The sequence below is a fragment of the Amblyraja radiata genome, chromosome 5 (assembly GCF_010909765.2).
Source record: "Amblyraja radiata isolate CabotCenter1 chromosome 5, sAmbRad1.1.pri, whole genome shotgun sequence".
Classification (NCBI taxonomy): domain Eukaryota; kingdom Metazoa; phylum Chordata; class Chondrichthyes; order Rajiformes; family Rajidae; genus Amblyraja; species Amblyraja radiata.
In genome coordinates this window covers 102,616,345-102,638,396 of record NC_045960.1, presented here as the reverse complement: position 1 = coordinate 102,638,396, position 22,052 = coordinate 102,616,345, and the positions used below count along the sequence as shown (strand labels likewise).

Here is a 22,052-nt window from a genome sequence, read left to right as displayed (position 1 = left end):
CGCGGCTGGAGAGGGAGGGCAGGGGCAGAGGGCGCGGGGGGAAGAGTGGGAGGGGGGCAGAGAAGGAGCGGGGGTAGAGTTGGAGGGGTGGGGGGAGCGCGTGGTGTCACAGGGGAGGGCTGGTTCCCGAATGCAACACTCCCGCTCCGAGATCCGGGCTCCAGCTCCGGGCTTCAGCTCCAGCTCTGGGCACAGCTGCAGGCAAAATCGCAGCGCGAGCAGACGGCAGGCAGGCAGGCAGATCCATTGTGACATCATCAGCGAAAGCGCCGTTTTATTCTCTAAGTTTTATTGGATTTGTGAACATTTTCATAAATAACTCAAGAAATAAAGGTTGAAATTTTCAGGTAAGGCGATTTCGGACTCCAGGGGGTAAATCTCTACCCGAATATGTAAAAATATTACCGTTAGAGCGTCGTTTTTTCGAGAAGATATGACGACACACAAACAAATAAATACTCGCACGCACACACACACACACACACATCCAAGAACCGAGTTTTATAGCTATATAAGGATGTACGGTTAAAGTTCTAGTGACCTTATTGTGATTGCATAGCATTTACCTTCTATGAAGCAACTTGCATGTTTTCGAATAAATTGGTGTAATGATGTGTCTTTTTATTTTGCTTTGGTGTTCTGCGACTTCATTTATTTCATCTTTCTTCCTTCTAGCTTCTGTGACGCAACCAGGTTTAACGGTGCCAAAGTGGACGTTACCAAAAGGTATGTAGTCAAAAACGATAATGTGAAGAAGAAACAATTAACCCAAAGGAACATATTGTTATCACTGACTATTTCTGTGTGATCAATGACAAAGTTTCCCAGTAACTGTGGGAGACAGATGATGACATCTAACCCAACTACATCTTTAGACATTGGTGCAGTCATACTGAAATGGCAATTACTGTGGTTTGGTGCTATAGACATTCGGCATCTTTTAAGTCTCATTGAAAACTTCTGCATTCCAGATATATACAAACAGAATCCGACTGATTAAACAGCAGATTAGGTGGCATGGACTCGTGATGCAGCTCTACAAGAGTTTTGTTGGGGTGCATTTGGAGCATTCTGTACAGTTCTAGACTGCCGCATTACAGGGAGGATGGGGAGGCTTTGGAGATTAGGTTTACTAGTATCCTGATGGATCCATAGGTATTTGCTACAATAGACAATAGGTGCAGGAGTAGGCCACACGGCCCTTCGAGCCAGCACTGTCATTCAATGAAATCATGGCTGATCATCCCCAATCAGTACCCCGTTCCTGCCTTCTCCACATATCCCCTGACACCACTATCTTTGAGAGCCCTATCTAGCTCTCTCTTGAAAGTATCCAGAGAACCGGCCTCCACCGCCCTCTAAGGCAGAAAATTCCACAGACTCACAACTCTCTGTGAGAAAAAGTGTTTCCTCGTCTCCATTCTAACATCGGGAACATGTTTCCTGCCTCTAGCGTGTCCAAACCCTTAATAATCTTATATGTTTCAATAGGATCCCCTCTCATCCTTCTAAACTCCAGAGTATACAAGCCCGGCCGCTCCATTCTCTCAGCATATGACAGTCCCGCAACCCCGGGAATTAACCTTGTAAACCTACGCTGCACTCCCTCAATAGCAAGAATGTCCTTCCTCAAATTAGAGGACCAAAACTGCACACAATACTCCAGGTGTGGTCTCACAAGAGCCCTATACAACTGCAGAAGGACCTCTTTGCTCCTATACTCAACTCCTCTTGTTTTAAAGGCCAACATGCCATTCGCTTTCTTCACTGCCTGCTGTACCTGCATGCATACTTTCATTTTCTGATGAACAAGGACCCCCAGATCCTGTTGTACTTCCCCTTTTCCCAACTTGACACCATTTATACAGTAATCTCCCTTCCTGTTTTCGCTACCAAAGTGGATAACCTCACATTTATCCACATTAAACTGCATCTGCCATGTATCTGACCACTCACCCAGCCTGTCCAAGTCACCCTGCAATCTCATAGCATCCTCCTCACAGTTCACACTGCCACCCAGGTTTGTGTCATCTGCAAATTTGCAAATGTTACTTTGAATCCCTTCATCTAAATCATTGATGTATATTGTAAATAGCTGCCATCCCAGCGCCGAGCCTTGCAGTACCTCACTAGTCACTGCCTGCCATTCTGAAAGGGACCCATTAATCCCCACTCTTTATTTCCTGTCTGCCAACCAATTTTCTATCCATGTCAGCACCCTACCTCCAATACCATGTGCCCAAATTTTGCCCACTAATCTCCTCTGTGGGACCTTATCAAATGCTTTCTGAAAGTCCAGGTACACTACATCCACTGGCTCTCTCTTATCCATTTTCCTAGTTACATCCCCAAAAAATTCCAGAAGATCAGTCAAGCATGATTTCCCCTTCGTTAATCCATGCTGACTCGAACCGATCCTGTTATTGCTATCCAAATGTGCCGCTATTTCATCTTTTATAATTGACTCCAGCAACTTCCCCACCACCGATATCAGGCTAACTGGTCTATAATTCCCTATTTTCTCTCTCCCGCCATTCTTAAAAAGTGGGATAACATTAGCTACCCTCCAATCCACAGGAACTGATCCTGAGTCTATAGAACATTAGAAAATTATCACCAATGCATCCACGATTTCTTGAGCCACTTCCTTAAGTACCCTGGGATGCAGACCATCACGCCCTGGGGATTTATCAGCCTTCAGTCCCATCAGTCTACCCAACACCGTTTCCTGCCTAATGTGGATTTCCTTCAGTTTCTCCGTCACTCCAGATCCTCTGGCCACTACTATATCAGGAAGATTGTTTGTGCCCTCCTTAGTGAAGACGGATCCAAAGTTCCTGTTCAACTCATCTGCCACTTCCTAGTTCCCCATAATAATTTCACCTTTTTCAGTCTTCAAGGGTCCAACTTTGGATTTAACTAATTTTTTCCTTTTCACATACCTAAAGAAGCTTTCACTATCCTCCTTTATGTCCTTGGCTAGCTTACCTTCGTACCTCATCTTTTCTCCCCGTATTGCCTTTTTAGTTATCTTCTGCTGCTCTTTAAACATTACCCAATCCTCTTGCTTGCCGCTCATCTTTGCTACATTGTACCTCTTCTCTTTTATCTTTATACTGCCCCTGACGTCCCTTGTCAGCCACGGCCGCCCCTTACTCCCCTTGGAATCTTTCTTCCTCTTTGGAATGAACTGATCCTGCACCTTGTGTATTATTCCCAAAAATACCTGCCATTGTTGTTCCACTGTCATCCCTGCTAGGGTATCTTTCCAGTCAACGTTTGCCAGCTTCTCCCTCGTAGTCTCCTTTATTCATCTATAACACTGATGCCTCCAATTTACCTTTCTCCCTCTCCAATTGTAGATTAAACTTGAGCATATTATGGTCACTACCTCCTAATGGTTCCTTAACCTCATTCCTTTATTAAATCCGGTTCATTACATAACACTAAATCCAGAATTGCCTTCTCCTGGTAGCCTCCAATACAAGCTGCTCTAAGAATCCATCACGGAAGAACAACACAAACTCCCTTTCTTGAGGTCCAGTACCAACCTGATTTTCCTAGTCTACCTGCATGTTGAAATCTCCCATAACAACCATAGCATTACCTTTACTACATGCCAATTTTAACTCCTGATTCAAGGAGAGGTTAGATAAACTCGGTTGTTTTCTCTGGAATACCGAAGATTGAGGAGAGAAATGGAAGTATATAAAATGATGAGATGCATAATTAGGATAGACAGTCAGAACATTTTTCCCAGGTTGGAAATATTAAAGACCAGAGAGCATAACTTTAAGGTTAGAGGTGGAAAATATTAAGTGTGATGTAATGCTTAAGTTCTAGTGGCCATACTGTGATTGCATAGAATGAACTTTCCATGAAGCAACTTGCATGTTTTCGAATAAATTGGTGTAATGACGTGTCTTTTTATTTTGCTTTGGTGTTCCATGGCTTCATTTATTTCATCTTTCTTCCTTCTAGTTCCTGTGACTCAACCAGGTTTAACGGTGCCAAAGGAGATGATACCAAATGGTATGTAGTTAAAAACCAAAACGCGAAGCAGAAATAATTAACCCTCAGGAACATATTGTTATCACTGGCTATTTCTGTGTGATCAGTCCCCAACGAGTATTTTTTAACGGAGGGTGATGAGTGCCTGGAACATGCTGCCTGGGGTGGTGGTAGAGGCAGATATGGGGCGAATGCCACATGAGGCAGCACAGTGCTCAGCGGTAGAGTTGCTGCATTACTGCTCCAGACGCCCGGGTTCGATCCTGACTTCAGGTGCTGTCTGTCTGGAGTCTGTACGTTCTCCCCGTGACCGCGTGGGTTTTCTCCGGGTGCTCCGGTTTCCTCCAACACTCCAAAGACGTACAGGTTTGTAGGTTAATTGGTAAAATTGTAAATTGTCTCTAGTGTGTAGGATAGTGCTATTGTATGGAGTGATCGCTGGTTGGCGCAGACGTGGTGGGCCGAAGGGCTTGTTTCCGCGCTGCATCACTAAAGACTAAAATCAAGATGATGCTGCCCCGGTTACTCCTGTGTAGTGACAAAGTGCACCATCAGCAGTGACGGGCAAATGCTGCCATCTACCCCCAGTACAAATTTGCAGCAAAATGCCACAAAATGGCGGCGCTTCGCGGCAGCGGTCCCTGCAGTCTGTCTGGACTTTTTTTTTTCTTTGTCCCGTTTAAAAAAGGTGAAAAGTAAACGTGGCAGGCAGACAAATCCAGGGCAAATATCAAAAAGGGCAACTTTTCAACATAATTGTATAAGGGGTAAGAGCGTTGTAAAAACAAGCTTGAAGGCTTTGTGTCTCAATGTAAGAAGCATTCGTAATCAGGTGGATGAGTTGAATGTGCAGATAGCTATTAATGACTATGATATAGTTGGGATCACGGAGACATGGCTCCAGGGTGACCAAGGCTGGGAGCTCAACATCCAGGGATATTCAATATACAGGAGGGATAGACAGAAAGGGAAAGGAGGTGGGGTAGAAAGGAGATTAACGCAATGCAAAGGAAGGACATTAGCTTGGAGGATGTGGAATCGATATGGGTAGAGCTGCGAAACACTATGGGGCAGAAAACACTAGTGGGAGTTGTGTACAGGCCACCTAACAGTAGTAGTGGAGTTGGGGATGGCATCAAACAGAAATGCGTGCAACAAAGGTAAAACAGTTATAATGGGTGACTTCAATCTACATATAGATTGGGTGAATCAAAATTGGCAGGGGTGCTGAGGAAGAGGATTTCTTGGACTGTATGCAGGATAGTTTTCTAAACCAACATGTAGAGGAACCAACGAGAGAGCAGGCTATTCTAGACTGGGTATTGAGTAATGAGGAAGGGTTAGTTAGCAGTTTTGTTGCGCGTGGCCCCTTGGGCAAGAGTGACCATAATATGGTTGCGTTCTTCATTAAGATGGAGAGTGATATTGGTAATTCAGAAACAAGGGTTCTGAACTTAAAGAAAGGTAACTTTGAGGGTATGAGACGTGAATTGGCCAAGATTGACTGGCAATTGATTCTTAAAGGGTTGACGGTGGATATGCAATGGAAGGCATTTAAAGACTGCATGGATGAACTACAACAATTGTTCATCCCAGTTTGGCAAAAGAATAAATCAGGGAAGGTAGTGCATCCGTGGATAACAAAGGAAATCAGGGATAGTATCAAAACAAAAGATGAAGCGTACAAATTAGCCAGAAAAAGCAACCTACCAGAGGACTGGGAGAAATTTAGAGACCAGCAGAGGAGGACAAAGGGCTTAATTAGGAAAGGGAAAATAGATTATGAAAGAAAACTGGCAGGGAACATAAAAACTGACTGCAAAATATTTTATAGATATGTGAAGAGAAAGCGATTAGTTAAAACAAATGTGGGTCTCTTGCAGTCAGAAACAGGTGAATTGATCATGGGGAACAAGGACATGGCAGACCAATGGAATAACTACTTTGGTTCCGTCTTCACTAAGGAAGACATAAATAATCTGCCGGAAATAGCAGGGTACCGCGGGTCAAATGAGATGGAGGAACTGAGTGAAATCCAGGTTAGCCGGGAAGTGGTGTTGGGTAAATTGAGTGGATTAAAGGCCGATAAATCCCCAGGGCCGGATAGGCTGCATCCCAGAGTACTTAAGGAAGTAGCCCCAGAAATAGTGGATGCATTAGTGATAATTTTTCAAAACATTTTAGATTCTGGAGTAGTTCCTGAGGATTGGAGGGTAGCTAATGTAACCCCACTTTTAAAAAAGGGAGGGAGAGAGAATACAGGGAATTACAGATCAGTTAGTTTAACATCGGTAGTGGGGAAACTGCTAGAGTCAGTTATTAAAGATGGGATAGCAGCACATTTGGAAAGTGGTGAAATCATTGGACAAAGTCAGCATGGATTTACGAAAGGTAAATCATGTCTGACGAATCTTATAGAATTTTTTGAGGATGTAACTAGTAGAGCAGATAAGGAGAACCAGTGGATGTGTTATATCTGGACTTTCAGAAGGCTTTCGACAAGGTCCCACATAAGAGATTAGTATACAAACTTAAAGCACACGGTATTGGGGGTTCAGTATTGATGTGGATGGAGAACTGGCTAGCAAACAGGAAGCAAAGAGTTGGAGTAAATGGGTCCTTTTCAGAATGGCAGGGAGTGACTAGTGAGGTGCCGCAAGGCTCAGTGCTGGGACCCCAGCTATTTACAATATATATTAATGATTTGGACGAGGGAATTGAATGCATCATCTCCAAGTTTGCGGATGACACGAAGCTGGGGGGCAGTGTTAGCTGTGAGGAGGATGCTAGGAGGCTGCAAGGTGACTTGGATAGGCTGGGTGAGTGGGCAAATGCATGGCAGATGCAGTATAATGTGGATAAATGTGAGGTTATCCACTTTGATGGCAAAAACAGGAAAGTAGACTATTATCTAAATGGTGGCCGATTAGGAAAAGGGGAGATGCAACGAGACCTGGGTGTCATGGTACACCAGTCATTGAAAGTAGGCATGCAGGTGCAGCAGGCAGTGAAAAAAGCGAATGGTATGTTAGCATTCATAGCAAAAGGATTTGAGTATAGGAGCAGGGAGGTTCTACTGCAGTTGTACAGGGTATTGGTGAGACCACACCTGGAGTATTGTGTACAGTTTTGGTCTCCAAATCTGAGGAAAGACATTCTTGCCTTAGAGGGAGTACAGAGAAGGTTCACCAGACTGATTCCTGGGATGGCAGGACTTTCATATGAAGAAAGACTGGATAGACTCGGCTTGTCCTCGCTAGAATTTAGAAGATTGAGGGGGGATCTTATAGAAACTTACAAAATTCTTAGGGGGTTGGACAGGCTAGATGCAGGAAGATTGTTCCCGGTGTTGGGGAAGTCCAGGACAAGGGGTCACAGTTTAAGGATAAGGGGGAAATCCTTTAGGACCGAGATGAGAAAAACATTTTTCACACAGAGAGTGGTGAATCTCTGGAACTCTCTGCCACAGAAGGTAGTTGAGGCCAGTTCATTGGCTATATTTAAGAGGGAGTTAGATGTGGCCCTTGTGGCTAAAGGGATCAGGGGGTATGGAGGGAAGGCAGGTACAGGATACTGAGTTGGATGATCAGCCATGATCATATTGAATGGCGGTGCAGGCTCGAAGGGCCAAATGTTCTACTCCTGCACCTATTTGCTATGTTTCAATGTTAATGTGTTTTTATATTGTTTTTGACTGTGTATATGTGGGGGGCGGGTGGTGGATGAAACCGTTATATCTCTTGCCTGCACGGGAGACCCGACCTTTTCCCTGTCGGGTCTCCGTTGTCGTTGGGGCCTAGCACCGTGGAGTGGCCTCCAGCCAGAACGACCTGGGGGCTCTAGTTGCGGAGCCTGCGGACTTACCGTCAACAGGGCTGGCTGGCCTCGGAGCGTGGGGAGCAGCGGTGGCACGCGGCTGCGACCAGACTTTGGGGCTTCAGAGCTGTTCATTCTTTCCACCAGGTTACACCAGTGAAATAATCAAATTATAATGAATGGGTCTTTTTCTACATCATGTTGACAGACAAATATACGTATGCAGCTTCATTAATCACAGGGAAAAGAGTATTGGTTTTTAAGACAATGTGCAGGTGCCCCAAGTGGTCTAGTTAATTTAGAGATACAGCATGGAAACGGGCCCTTTGGCCCAACAAGTCCACGACGATCATCAGTCATCTGTGCACACTAGGTCCATGTTATCCCCTCTTTCTCATCCACACCATACATACTAGGGGCTGTTTACAGAGGTCGATTAACCTACAAACATGCACGGCTTTGGGATGTGAAAGGAAATTAGAGCACCCGGAGGAAATCCACGCGGTCACAGAGAATGTGAAAACTCCACACAGTCAGCACTCAAGGTCAGGATCAAACTCGGATCTCTGGTGCTGTGGAGGCAGCGGCTCTACTAGCTGACCCACTGTGCTGCCCTTTTTTTAAACCTGCAAAATCAAATTCAGAAATTAAATTTGATTAAGTTAATTAAGTTTGATTAAGTTGACTAAGTTAAATTAACAAACTAACTTATTTATTAAGAGAGATACAAAGTATTGTAGGAATTCAGCGGGTCGGGCAGCATCTGTGGAGAGAATGGACAGATGATGTTTTGGGAAACATGCCTGTCCATTCCATGCTGCATGACCCTCTGAGTTACTCTAGTATTTGTGTTGTGCTGGAATTTAATTATTCAGACAAGCTAATCAGCAAGCACCCCTTAACATCTGTACATCTCCAAAGTGATCTAATGATATTGAGCCAGTTCAAAAATGAGATTGTTCTATTAGTCAGTAGCTGTGGTGCCAGCCAAGCACAAATTCATCTCCAGATAGCTTGTCCAGTAAGTCCAATAGTGTTTTATTTGTCACATGCACAGTGAAATTATTTCGCAAAAAATACACATGCAGGCGCTGCCATTATTGGCAGCATTATCCAAAGACTGGTTATTTGATTCTGGCTAGCCCAGGGGACCTGCCCACTCTGCCTAATGTAAATTGGATGCTCTACGTTTTTGGGAGATATCGGTCAAACTCTTCAATAAGACTCATGGACGACTTGATTAACCATCAGCACTGAGTTTATTTTACTTGCGCAAGGAGAGAGTGTCACAGTTAAAGGCTGTGATCACAACTCTAAAATTAAGTCGGTACAGCAGAGCATTTATACACCAAAAAGATAATTACTAAGGAAGTACAAGGGTGAGATAGATTGATTCCAAGATCTATACTTTACTCTTGCACTATACAGTTGCAGACTTCTTGACTCCATACGCAACAGAGTGCAAAGATAAGATATTTAATGTTAACAACTGATACTCCATTGTGATTTCTCGGTTCCAAATGCAACAAGATACAAAGGTAACATCAACGGAGGTGTTAATGGCGAGTCTGCAAGAACCTGACAGTTTATATGTTAAGGGATAGATATTGGCAGGCGTCATTTGGACTCTGCAAGCAACAGACCACAAAGGCGAGGGAACGATGAGTTAATGGTATGTGCGTCAGGGACGGGGCGTAGTGGAGATAGCGGTGGGTATTGGAACTCGCGGCAGAACCCAAGAGACGCAGCAGAGGGCCTAGCAGCATTGGAAATGGTTTTGTGACGCGGAAGGCGCTCGTTTGTGACTTTATTAAATGTGTTTTTTTAATAAATAAAGCAACTTTAACAGTTTTGGGTCTTCCACAGGAGATCACGAGTTGGAAAAGGGGAAGGATTTATTTCCGGTGTAACATCAGCTATCCTTTGCATTACCTTCATGGTTGGGGCATGGAGGATAAGAGTCAAAAGTCATGTTGCAGCTTTATAGGACTGTGGTTGGGCTGTATTTGAAATGTTGTGTTCAGTTTTGGTTGTCCCATTGCAGGAAGAATGTGGAAGCTTTTTATAGTGTGCAGAGGAGTTTTGCCAGGTTGCTGCCTGGATTGGAGTATATTAGCTATAAGTAGAGGTTGTGGCAGGGAGATAGATACAGTAGGTGCATTTAAGAATTTATGTCAGGAATGGAGGGATATAGATCATGTGCAGACAAAGATCAGTTTAACAGCATCATGTTTGGCATAGATATGGTGGCCCAAAGGGCCTGTTCCTTTGCTGTACTAGTGCTATAATAGTGCTATAATAGTGTAGCAAGTAATGCAACTATCTGCTCGTGATGTGATTGTCTTATATATGAAAATGGGGCACGAGAATTGTATAGAAACTTGATCCACTGAGGAAATGTGAGACTTTGTAGAATCTAGAGCACAATGTGCCCTGAAGATGTTTTTTTCTCCTTAATTATTTTGTATTGATGACATTGTGGTAACGTTCACTATTTTTTAACAGGATTAGCTGTTCCAGGTGGATCTCAAAAACAACCTCAAGATATTTCCCCACGGTAAAGATCATATGTATTTTCTCGGTGATTGCATTAAAATGCTGCTGACTATTTCAGCAACTGTTGTCCCTGTGATTTCACGGTTTTAATGGAAAGTTCTCAGTTGAAATATAATTTTTGTTGATTTGCAGATAAACTTCAGACGTACGTGTTTGAGTTTTCAACCACAGATAAATAATTTTGCACTTTGCATTGTTTTTTCCATCGTGCATTGAGATAATTGTTTGCACTTAAAAGAGTAATCTTGTCTTTTTTCCCTGGAGCTTTACCAGCACCATTTTATTTAAAGAGGGTTTGAAGTCAGGGATGTAATGCTGAGGCTCTATAATGTGCTGGTTAGGCTGCATTTGAAGTGTTGTGAGCATCTTTAGTTTAGTTTAATGCCACGTGTGCAGCGGAAAGCTTTTGTTGCATGCTAACCAGTGAGCAGAAAGACAATACATGATTACAATCGACCCATTTATCCATATCTGAGAAAGGATGTGCTGGCTCTGAAGAGAGTCCAGAGAAGGTTTACAAGAAAGGTCCCAGGAATGATTGGGTTAACATATGATGAGCGTTTGACGGCAATGGGCCTGTACTCACTAGAGTTTAGAAGAATGAGGGGGGACCTCATTGCAACTTACCAAATAGTGAAAGGCTTGGATAGAGTGGGATGTGGAGAGGATGTTTCCACTACTGGGAGAGTCAAGGACTAGAGGTCACATCCTCAGAATTAAAGGACATTCTTTTAGGAAGGAGATGAGGTTGAATTTCTTTAGTCAGAGGCTGGTGAAACTGTGGAATTCTTTACCACAGAAGGCTGTGGAGGCCAAGTCAATGGCGGAGTAGACTTGATGGGCCGTATGGCCTAATTCTTCTATCACATGACCAGCCATGCCTTCATCTTTTTGTTATTAAAATTGGTTTATTATTGTCATGTGTACTGAAATACAGTGAAAACCGTTGTTTGCATACTATCCAGTCAAACCATACCGCACATGAATACAATCGAACTGTGCACTCGTTCAACAGGAACTGCATGGGGAAAGTAACCAGAGTACAGAATATAGTGTTGCAGATTTACAGTGCTAGAGCTGCAGAGAGAGTGCTGATTTAAAACAAAAGTTCAAGAGCCACAAGCAGGTAGATTGGAAGATCAGGAGTGAACCCATGAATAGGTCTATCAAGAAGTTTGATAATAGCTGAGAATAAGCTGTTCTTGGGTCTTGTGGTACGAGCTTTCAAGATTTTGTATCTTTTGCCTGACGGGTGCAGGAAGAAGAGAGAATGACCGGAGTGTGTGGAAGGTCCTTGATAATGTTGGGTGCATTCCCTTGTCAGCATGAAGCATAGAGGCAATTGGGGTTGGTGGGGGATGGGAGGAGAAAGGGGTGATTGATTTTCGTAATCTTACCCATATTGCTACTTCTCACGGTGCGACACTGTGGTGCAGTGTTAGAGTTGCTGCCTTGCAGCGCCAGAGACCGGGGTTCAATCCTGACTATGGGTGTATAGCCAGGATACTATAACGTTTTTTTAAACTGGAATTCAAAGATTATTGTCATCCAAATCAAATTTTTTTTTTTTTAACAGTTTTACCAGATATGAATGGTTTCAGACAGAGGATATGATCACAGTTGTTATATACACCAGTTTGTGCGTTTTCCCCTTGACCTGCATGGGTTTTCCCCGGGTGCTCCGGTTTCCTCCCGCGCTCCAAAGCCAACAGGTTTAGAGGTGTAGTATAATGCTAATGTACGGGGATCACTGGTCGGCGCGGACTCGATGGGCCGAAGGGCCAGTTTCCACGCTGTATCTCTAAACTAAACTAAAAACTAAAAATGTACCAGCTAATTTTTGGAATCCTTCCTTAAAATCAGTTGCCTGTTCCATTTCTTCTCTGGCTCTGATTTGAAGTTTCCATATACCATTCATCTTGTTGTACCTGTTAATGCACAAGTACTTTCCAGGAGATTAATTGCAACAAGGATTAATTTCTAAACATAGGTGCTGTAATTAAGAGGGAAAGTGGTATGTTGAAGTGAAAAGCTTAAAGGAGATCTTTTATCTCTAAATTAAGACACTCCACTGCTGTCTTTAATCTTTTTTTCCTCTCCTTGATGATTTTAGAAGTTTTGTTCAAAACGTTGTGTTTCCTTCATTAAGCTTAACTTATTATCACATTTATTAATCTTGCCATGCATCAGAAGCTTGATAATAAAGGGGAGAAATCTGCTCCTGAGTCTGGTGGTGCATACCCATCTTTCCTCCATCACACACTCACAATCAAAAAGAAGGGACCTGGGTCTTGGATGAGACGATTTTCACCTTAACATCAACAACCTTTTAATTTCTTTGCAACGCTACGTTTTAACGTTTAGTACCCTCTAAATTACTCCTATTTTTTGCTCTTGTTAACATTTCCTAGTTACTGATTTTCCATGATTATTTATTCATTGAGCCTGTTTGACATTGTACATTAACGTTGGTTTGACCGTTAAAATGTTTGGTTTTTTTTAACTGGAATTCAAAGGTTATTGTCATCCAACTCAAATTGGGTTTTTTTAATTGTTTTACCAGATATGAATGGTTTCAGACAGAGGATACGATCACAGTTGTTATATACACCAAACAAAAGGTATGTGCTCCAGAATAAAACCAGTTTGAGAATTTCCTTTGCAACGATACCATGCTACAGACTTGACTAATCTGTAGGATGAAAGACATGAAGCAGCTATAACTTTGATGAATAATTCAGAAAATCAATATAATTTGACATGAAAAACCAGCTGTTTAACATAAGATTTGAAAAGATTTTTAAATATTTAATGAAGTAAGCCGTGAAAATTCTTTGAACAGTTTTCATCATGGTTTTTGGTATATTATGCCAGTCCATGTTATTATTTGGCATTATTTATCTTTTGTCAAAAATTCTCACATTTGCTTGCGCAATTTTCCTGCGTCAAACTTGACCAAATGATGTTGACACATTGCAGTGGTCAAAATTTGTTATCACCAAGATTTGAATTTCTAATGCGGTTCAGTCACAAAAAAAACAATCTTATTTTGACGGCACAGTGGTGCAGCGGGAGAGTTGCTGCCTTGCAGCGCCAGAAACTAGGGTTTGATACGGACTACGGGTGCTCTCTGTACAGAGTTTGCATGTTCTCTCGGTGACCGTGTGGATTTCATCTGGATGTACCGGTTTTACAATATATATTTACAATATTTTTATTCATTGTCATTTGAACCTCAAATGAGGCTCAAACGAAACTCTGTTTCTACAGCCATACAAAAAGAAACAATTTCTACAAACACACAAACAATTTAATTCACACAAACATCCATCACAGTGGATCTCCTCCTCACTGTGATGGAAGGCAAAGTATTTTCTCTCCCCTGTGTTCCATTCTTCTCCCGATGTTAAAGCCCTCGGAGGGCGATGGTAAGTCCCACGGCCGTTAAGGCCGTGCGGGGCGATGTACGGCCCCGCTCCAGGTCATTCCAACCCCGCGACACGGGCGGGAGAAGTTGCGTTGCGGAAGCTCCGAAAAGCGGTCTCCCACCAGGGACCCGCGAGCTCCCGATGTCACCATCCACCGAACCTGCGGCTGGAGCCTCCGAGCTCCGGAGTCAGGTCGCAGCCGCTCGCCACCACCGCTCCCCACGCTCCGAGGCCGGCCAGCCGACCAGATGGTGAGTAGTCCGCAGGCTCCGAGACTGGAGCCCCCAGGTCGTTCCGGTTGGAGGCCACTCCACGGTACTAGGCCCCAACGACAACGGATACCCGACAGGAAAAAGGTCGGAGTGTGGCGGTCCCTGTGGGGTAGGCCACTCCTTGGATCATCCCCCTCGCCGATTGAGGGACAGGGGCGTTGGTCTGCCACGGGGTTTCCAGACGTCTCCCGAGGGGTGGAGATAAGGGTGTCGGGTGTGTGTTCTCGTACGAGTACTATTAAAAAGCTTCTTTTGAATCCGCCTGGTGTCCGGTCTTTTCCTGACCTCGACCAGGCCACTACACTGGTGACCCCGCGTCGTTCATCACGCATCGTGATGGAGAATAACGCCGTTGCGTTGAAGCTCCCAACTCTATGGACCGAAGAACCCGAAACCTGGTTCCAGCTGGCAGAGGCACAGTTTGCTGTGAGAGGTATCACGCAGGACGAGACTAAATATTATTATGTGGTTGGCTCGTTTGACCAACTAACTGCGAGGCGAGTTAAGCCTTTCCTCAGGGCCCCCCCGGTAGCGAACAAATATAATGGCCTGAAAGCATTTCTCATCAGGAGGTTTGGCCTGGGTGACGCCGAGCGGGCAGCTCGCATTTTCAGAATGGACGGCCTGGGCGACCGCAAGCCGTCTGCCCTCCTGGAAGACATGCTCACCCTAATGGGGGACCATGAGCCGTGTTTTTTATTTAAATATGCTTACCTGCAGCAGCTGCCTCCCGACATTCGCATGCAGCTCGCCAGGGATCCGTTTACCGACATGCAGGCGCTGGGTGAACAAGCCGACGAGCTGTGGAATTCTCACCATCACAACCTGGAAGCAGTGGACGTCCTTCCCGAGGCGTTTGGAGACTCAGAGCAGGTCGGGACCGCTATCCACCGCGTCTCCGCTGCTCCCAGTCGGCCCCCGCGGCAAAATCTGGCGGCCATTGCGCATTCCACAGCAGGCACGTCCTTCCAGCACGGCCAGCCTGCAGTTCAAACCAATGCCAGCAGAGGTCGCCGACGCCCAAACCAGCCTAATTTGCCTGCAGTTCAACCAGACGCCAGCAAAGTTGGTTGGTGTTATTACCATCGCCGCTGGGGAGCTGCAGCCAGGCTTTGTCGACCACCCTGTTCGTTCTCGGGAAACTGAAGGGCCGGTCGTCAGTGATTCCTTCGGCGGCCGGCACGATTCATCGCGTTTTCGCTTGGGACCGCCGCAGTGGGGGACGTTTCCTCGTCGACACTGGTGCGGAAGTGAGTGTTCTGCCTCCCTCCATTGCCGACATCCGTGCGGGCAAACAAGGCCCCCTCCTCACCGCGGCGAACGGGAGTGCTATTCGCACCTACGGGTTTCGCACCATCCCGCTCAACTTTGGCCGCAACTCGTTTTCGTGGAGGTTCGTCATTGCAGACGTTTCCCAGCCGCTGCTGGGCGCCGACTTCCTTCAAGCCCATTCACTGCTCGTGGATGTCAAGCGGCGGCGCCTGATGCACTCTGTCACGCTGGAGCCGGTCTTCCTCCGTACTGGCGATCCGGTAGTACGCCCTGATGGCCCCCTGTCATCCGTGGATGCGACTTTCGCGCGCATCCTGGCAGATTTTCCCGGCATTCTCGAACCCAACTTCCGCTCCTCCACCCCGAAGCACGGGGTGGAGCACCATATCCCCACTACTGGCCCGCCTGTGCACGCCCGAGCACGTCGTCTCGCCCCAGACAAGCTCCGTCTAGCTCGGGAGGAGTTCCGCCAGATGGAGGCGATGGGCATCGTGCGTCCCTCCGGTAGCCCATGGGCCTCACCGCTCCACATGGTCCCTAAGAAGAACGGGGGCTGGCGCCCGTGTGGGGATTACCGTCGCCTGAACGATGCGACCGTCGCCGACAGGTATCCGGTCCCGCACATTCAGGACTTCAATGCCCATCTTGCTGGAGCATCCATATTTTCCAAGGTGGACCTCGTGCAGGGGTACAATCAGATTCCGGTCCGCCCCGACGATATCCCTAAGACGGCAATTATCACACCATTTGGTCTGTTCGAGTTTGTGCGGATGCCATTTGGGTTGAAGAATGCCGCGCAGGCCTTTCAGCGGCTTATGGACTGCGTGTGCCGCGAATTGGACTTTGTCTTTGTGTACCTGGACGACATACTCGTGGCCAGTCGCTCGCGGCAGGAGCACTGCACCCACCTCCGTCAACTGTGTCAGCGCCTCAGCAATTTCGGTTTGGCTATCAACGCGTCCAAGTGCCGTTTCGGGGTGACGGCTATCGACTTCCTCGGCCACCGCGTGACTGCACAAGGGGTGGTGCCTTTGCCGACCAGGGTGGACGCTATCCGCAGGTTCCCCCGTCCGACCACAGTTAGGGGCCTGCAGGAATTCGTGGGGATGGTCACTTTCTATCACCGCTTCCTGCCGTCAGCGGCTGCAGTCATGCGTCCGCTTTTCCACCTGATTGCTGGTCATCGCAGGGAGGTTGATTGGTCCGTGGAAGCAACAGCGGCATTTGAGAGGGCTAAGGAGGCACTGGCTGATGCCACAATGCTCGTCCACCCACGAGAGGACGCCACGACCGCCTTGACGGTGGATGCTTCTGAGGTTGCGGTTGGGGCAGTGTTGGAGCAGCTCGTTGAGGGTTCCTGGCGGCCACTTGCCTTCTTCAGCAGGCATCTCAGTGGTCCTCAGAGTCGTTACAGCGCCTTCGACCGTGAGCTCCTTGCCCTGTATCTCGCCGTACGTCATTTCCGGTATTTTCTGGAGGGGAGACCATTCACTGCATTCACGGACCACAAGCCACTGACCTTCGCGTTCGCCAAGGTATCAGACCCGTGGTCTGCCCGGCAGCAGAGGCAGTTGGCGTATGTGTCCGAGTACACTACCTCCATCCGGTTCATTGAGGGCAAATTTAACAGGGTGGCCGATGCCTTATCAAGACCTGCAGTCCACACGGTTCTCCAGGTCGGTGAGGGGATCAACTATTCCGCCCTGGCAGCCGCGCAGCTTGCCGACGAGGAGATGGTCGCCTACCGTACGGCGGTTTCGGGCCTGCAGTTGGAGGACGTTGTCTGTAGCCCTGGGGGTACCACGCTGCTGTGCGATGTCTCCTCTGGAGTTCCGCGACCCATCGTTCCCATCGCCTGGCGGCGCAGGGTGTTTGACGTGCTCCATGGACTTGCACATCCCTCCATCAGGGCGACAGTAGCCCTGGTAGCCTCCCGCTTCATGTGGCACGGGCTGCGGAAGGAGGTTGGACATTGGGCGCGCACTTGCATCCCGTGCCAGACCGCCAAGGTGCAACGACACGTGCACGCGCCATTGCAGGAGTTCCCCATTCCTCATAAGCGTTTCGACCACATTCATGTGGACATCGTGGGGCCGCTGCCGTCGTCCCAGGGCATGACGTACCTATTCACCGTTGTGGACCGCTTCACGCGGTGGCCTGAAGCCATTCCGCTACAGAATGCCACAACAACCACCTGTGCTCGAGCATTGCTGGCGCACTGGATCGCCCGGTTCGGTGTTCCACTGGACATAACGTCCGACCGGGGGCCTCAGTTCACGTCAGAGCTGTGGTCGGCCATGGCACGCCTCCTGGGTGTTCGTCTGCACCACACGACGGCGTACCACCCGCAGTCGAACGGCCTAGTGGAGCGGTTTCACCGGCAGCTTAAGGGTGCCCTGAGGGCGCGGCTCACTGACCCAGACTGGGTAGACGCTCTACCGTGGGTTTTGCTGGGGATACGCACCGCACCCAAGGAGGACTTGGCCTCCTCCTCCGCCGAGTTGGTGTATGGGTCTCCGTTAACGGTGCCCGGGGAGTTCATCCCGCCGGCACGTGGCCAGGTGGAGCAGCCTTCGGACGCTCTGCAACGTCTTCGGCAGACGGTGGGCAAGCTGGCGCCGGTGCCCACGTCTCGTCATGGGTCCTTCCGTCCGCACGTTCCCTCTGCTCTGGAGAACTGCCAGTTTGTTTTTCTGCGCAGGGATGCACATCGGACACCTCTACAGCGGCCGTACGAAGGTCCCTTCCGGGTCTTGGAACATGGCTCGTCGACTTTCGTCCTGGACATTGGGGGTCGGCGTGAGACTGTTTCAGTTGCGCGGTTGAAGCCAGCACATATCGATATCGATCGGCCGGCGCTGGTAGCGCTGCCCCGAAAGCGAGGGCGGCCCCTGTCTAGGGTACCTCCTCCTCTGGCTACTTCGTCCCCCGCACTTGTTGACCTGGCGCCTGTCCCAGGGCCGAGCGTTGTATGCACCCGGGCTGGCCGCCGTGTACGCCCTCCTGTCCGTTTCGTACCTCGGGTACTTGGGGGGGGTCCTGTGGCGGTCCCTGTGGGGTAGGCCACTCCTTGGATCATCCCCCTCGCCGATTGAGGGACAGGGGCGTTGGTCTGCCACGGGGTTTCCAGACGTCTCCCGAGGGGTGGAGATAAGGGTGTCGGGTGTGTGTTCTCGTACGAGTACTATTAAAAAGCCTCTTTTGAATCCGCCTGGTGTCCGGTCTTTTCCTGACCTCGACCAGGCCACTACAGGAGTCTCCCGTGCACGGAAGAGATTTAAAAGTTTTCTCCCCCCCCCTCCCCCGCCAGCCCCCCACATATACACAGCCAAAAACAATATAAAAAGAACACAACAAACTACATTAAACTGGACAATAAATTTTTTAAAAGTCAGACAGGCTGCAGGGGGCGCTGCAACGATGGTCGCGCCACCCACTTGATCACGCTATGTTCCCGAAAGCATCGTAGGTATGCATGAGTACCAAACCTCAGGAGGACAATAGGTGCAGGAGTAGGTCATTCAGCCATTTGAGCTAGCACCGCCATTTAATGTAATCATGGCTGATCTAGGAGTATAGGAGTTCAGCAATAAATGTCTTGTGTAGCCAAACTTCACAGGAATGGCGTTCTTATCATCGGTTTTCACAGAAGCAATACGTATGGTACTTCACTTGCATTAGTGCTTTCCTAATACCTGGAGTGGTAGCTGATAAACATGCAGACTGCTCCCACAATAAAAGTCATTACATTCACTCTCAACTGTGTCAGCTCTCAGCTGTTATGAGGCAACTGAATCGTCCTAGTACAACCAGAGAGCAGTGCTGAACCTCTACCTACCTCTGATGTCCCTTGGACTATCCTTGACTGGGCTTTGCTGTCTTTACCTTGCACTAAACGTTATTCCCTTATCATGTATCTATACACTCTAAATGGATTGATTGTAATCATGTAATGTCTTTTTGCTGACTGGTCCGTATTCACTGTATCTCAGAAGATGTGACAATAAGCTAAGCAAAACTTCTTGGTTTTGGTATTAACCGTCCAAGTCACCTTGTAGCTGAAACCCTCCAATCTACGGAGCATCCTGATAAACCTCCTCTGCACATTCTCTAAAGCCTCCACATCCTTCCTGTCATGGGGTGACCAGAACTGCACACATTATTGTAAATGCAGCCGAACTAAAGTCTTATTGACCAGACCTCGTGTTATTCGCCATCAGATCACTATCGCAGACAAACTGACCACCAGCATTTCCTCCCATCGCGGCTCCCAATGTGCAACGATATATAGACCACACACCACGATTTGCTGACTCAGTTCACTTTAGTTTCTATTTATTTTATTGTCACGTGTACAGAGATACAGTGAACAGCTTTTGTTGCGATTACAATCGAGCCATTTACAGTGTATAGATACATGATAAGGGAATAAAATTTAATGCAAGGTAAAGCCAGTAATGTCCAATCAAAGATAGTCTGGGGGTCACCAATGAGGTAGATAGTAGTTGAGGGCTGCTCTTGAGTTGAGGTAGGATGATTCAGTTGACTACTCCTGCATTAATTAGGTCTTTGACGATCTCTGCTCCACAAGTCCTTGGGACCATTGAACCACAGGACCATAGAACATAGACAGGACAGCCCAGGAATGGGCTCTTCAGCCCACAATGTTTGTGCCGAGCATGATGCCGAGTTAAACTGATCTCATTTGTCTGCACATGATTCATGTCCCTCTGCTCCCTGCACTTCCATGTGCCAATCTAAAAGCCTCTTCAAGGCCACTATTGTCTCTGCCTCCACCACCACCTCCGGCAATGTGTTCCAGGCCCCCATAACCTTTCTTAAAAAATGAGGAAGAATATCAAGGTAAAACAGCCGATCTTCATTGCCTTTTCCTTGAGAGTCCCCATGCCTTCCTCCCCCTCACTCACTTAATGTAAAGAATGAGCATGTCATGCACTTTGATAGAAGGAATAAAGGCATAGACTGTTTACTAAATGGGGAGAGGATTCAGAAATCGGAGGTGCAAAGGGAGTGAATGAATGAAAATTAATTAATACGTTTATTGGCCGTATAACATACAAGGAATTTGCCTTGGTGCTCCGTTCGCAAGTGACAACATGACATACAGTGACAATTAAGAATGACACATAAAACATTAAACATTAATAATAAAACATTATTGATTAAACATGTGAATTAAATAAAATACCAGAGCAAAAGGAGGCTACAGATTTTTGGTTATTGTGTAGAGCTACTACTCGTGGAAAAAAGCAGTATTTATAGAAATATAGAAAATAGGTGCAGGAGTAGGCCATTTAGCCCTTCGAGCCTGCACCGCCATTCAATATGATCATGGCTGATCATCCAACTCAGTATCCTGTACCTGCCTTCTCTCCATACCCCCTGATCCCTTTAGCCACAAGGGCCTCATCTAACTCCATAGCCAATGAACTGACCTCAACTACCTTCTGTGGCAGAGAATTCCAGAGATTCACCACTTTGGCTGGCTGTGGCTGCTTTGTCTGGCTGCGGCTGCTTTGACAGTCTGGAGTCGACCTTCCAGAGGGAAGTGCTGGTGCAGATTTTCCAAAAGATTAATTTGCAGGTTGAATCTGTAGCAAGGAAGGCAAATGGAATTCATTCATTGTGAAAGGACTGGAATATAAAAAAGTAAGGATGTAATGCGGAACTTTATAAGGCACTGGTCAGACCACATTTGGAATATTCTGAGGGTGTAGGGCCCTATATCTGCGGAAGGATATGCTGGCACTGGAGAAGGTCCAGAGGAGGTTTATGAGAATGATCTTGGAGATGATTGGAGTATGATGAGCGTTTGATGGCTCTGGGACTGTACTCGCTGGAGTTTAAAAGAATGAGTGGTTCATTGAAACTTAGCCATATACCATATCAGATAAAGAGGGAAGATATATTATAGTTTCGGGTGAAATTTATGCAACCCCACTAACTTTGATAAATATTTATGCTCCGAATTTTGATAACCCCCACTTTTTTGATAAAATTATTGACATAATATCAGAGTTTAATTACCAAAATGTGATAATAGGGGGGGACTTTAACTGTGTTTTAGATTCATATCTAGATAAATCAGCAAAACAAAAGAAGAGTAATTTAAAATCTAAAACTAGCGAACTTCTAAATACATATATAAAAAATACTAATATAATAGATGTATGGAGATCTGCTAATCCAGTTGGAAGGGAATACTCGTTTTACTCTTCGGTGCATAAAACTTATTCAAGAATTGATTATTTTTTAGTGGATATGAAATTAATGCCATATACAAACAACCCAACATACCACATTAGTAGTATTTCAGATCACTCCCCGTTGACATTTTCAGTAAAATTTGAGGGAATGCCGGGTAAAAAAATTTTTTGGAGGTTTAATACACATATTTCAAATGGAACTTTTTTTCGATACAAATGATATACCAGGTACTTTGCCTTCTTTATTATGGGAAACTTTTAAGGCATTTATGAGAGGAATTATAATTTCATATCAAAGTTTTCAAAATAAAAAGAATAAGACAGAACAATTGTTGTTAGAACAAGAAATCAGACAGTTAGAGTTGGATAATGCCAAAGATTCCACGACAGATAAACACAATAAGATAATATTACTGAAATTTAAACTTAATCGAATTTTATCGGCAAGAGTAATAAGACTATTCCAAATG

At 46.3% G+C, this 22,052-nt stretch overlaps 1 protein-coding gene across 2 annotated transcripts in view; it reads left to right on the top strand.

Annotated features, from left to right (window-relative positions):
- The window catches only part of LOC116973647 (cytochrome b5 reductase 4), a 109,453-nt gene that overhangs the window by 33,873 nt on the left and 53,528 nt on the right, over nt 1-22,052 (top strand). For both annotated transcript variants that reach the window (XM_033021910.1, XM_033021911.1), the window contains exons 5-8: nt 676-726; nt 3,982-4,032; nt 10,333-10,384; nt 12,947-13,004. In XM_033021910.1, the coding sequence (XP_032877801.1) occupies nt 676-726; nt 3,982-4,032; nt 10,333-10,384; nt 12,947-13,004 (212 nt within the window). The remainder of the gene's footprint in view (nt 1-675; nt 727-3,981; nt 4,033-10,332; nt 10,385-12,946; nt 13,005-22,052) is intronic.